Source organism: Emydura macquarii, unplaced genomic scaffold (assembly GCF_026122565.2).
Source record: "Emydura macquarii macquarii isolate MOO-44397 ecotype Brisbane River unplaced genomic scaffold, CSIRO-AGI_Emac_v2 contig_3487, whole genome shotgun sequence".
In the NCBI taxonomy this organism is placed as follows: domain Eukaryota; kingdom Metazoa; phylum Chordata; order Testudines; family Chelidae; genus Emydura; species Emydura macquarii.
In genome coordinates, this window is record NW_027133624.1 from 352,456 (window position 1) to 353,869 (window position 1,414).

General features: G+C 47.5%; 1 protein-coding gene across 1 annotated transcript; it reads right to left on the reverse strand.

Annotated features, from left to right (window-relative positions):
* On the reverse strand, positions 1–927 carry LOC137144892 (olfactory receptor 10AG1-like). Its single transcript, XM_067535378.1, has one exon. The coding sequence runs from the start codon at positions 925–927 to the stop codon at positions 1–3; it is 927 nt and encodes a 308-aa protein (XP_067391479.1).
* Between the last annotated feature and the right edge of the window lie 487 nt (positions 928–1,414).

Here is a 1,414-nt window from a genome sequence, read left to right on the forward strand (position 1 = left end):
TCATTTTCTACCGACTAATTTCCATAGGGCAGTTTTCATTTCCTCGTTCCTCAGACTATATATGAAGGGGTTGAACATAGGAGTCACGATGGTGTAAAACAGCGAGAGCAGTTTGTCAGTGTCCATGGAGTCCCTTGACTTGGGTCTCAAATACACAACCATGCCAGACCCATAGAATAGAGCCACCACAGTGAGGTGGGAGGAGCAGGTGGAGAAGGCTTTGCGTCTGCCCTGGACTGACGGCATCTTCAAAATCGTGCGGGCAATTTTAATGTAAGAAATAACTACATATAGAAAGGGGGTCATCATGAAAACCAGGGCTGCTATGAAGATGACTATTTTATTCCTGTAGGTGTCCACGCAGGACAGCTCCAGGAGAGGGGGGATGTCACAGAATAAATGGTTAATTTCATGAGACCCACAGAAGGGCAAAGAAAACACCAAATACGTCTGCCCAAAGTGTACAGGGATGTTGACAAGCCAAGACCCAGCTACCATCTTAACACAGACCTCCCTGGTCATGGTGAGTGTGTAATGCAGTGGGTTACATATGGCTACATAACGGTCATAGGCCATGGCCACCAGAAGGAAACACTCTGTGCCACCTAGTAAAAGGAAGAAATACATCTGGGCGGCACAGCCGGTGAATGAGATATTTTCATCCTCTGCCAGGCAATTGGCCAGCATCTTGGGCAGGGTGACGGAGGTGTAGCAGATCTCCACAAAGGACAGGTTCCTGAGGAAGAAATACATGGGGGTGTGCAGGGCAGAGTCCAGCATCGTGACAAAGACGATGACACCGTTCCCTAGCAGGATCACCATGTAGATGATCAAGAAGATCATGAAGAACAAAACCTGCTGGTTTGTGAGGTTGGAGAATCCTAAGAGGATGAATCCAGGTGTTGTGGTTTGATTTCCACTCGCCATTGGATGGGTACATTGACTCTGCAGAGACAATAAAGGCAGAAGACATGGGTGTATCAGTTACTTAGCATGTTGGCACATAACTTTCTCATGCATCTCATCTGTCAGCTATAGAAACCTGCATAGATTTCCACACCCTTACAACTGGGATAGTCGTATATTCTGGCTAATATGTGTATGGGAGCATGGCAAAATCGCTGTCTGCTCCTGGCTTGTTGTGGCATGGCAGAAACCTTTGCCTCAGTTTCCCCCATTTTCCTTTGGCTTACTCCAGCCCTTAGAGTGTCCTGGCACATCTGGCCAGGCCACTTGGCACAGCAAAGTCCAGCAGAAATGTATTCTAATCAAATATTTATCCAACTGGGCTCAACTGGCAGCCACCTTGTCACAGGTGAGTCTCTGTTGTTCTAGTGTGTCCTCATGTGTAACACAGCCCACGGCTCAAAGCTCCAAAAACTGGAGTCTGGGATTTTGGGCAGAAAGACTGGGA

Bases quoted from the DNA above. Each gene is read 5' to 3' on its own strand.
- LOC137144892 (XM_067535378.1), bottom strand. From the start codon at position 927: ATGGCGAGTGGAAATCAAACCACAACACCTGGATTCATCCTCTTAGGA.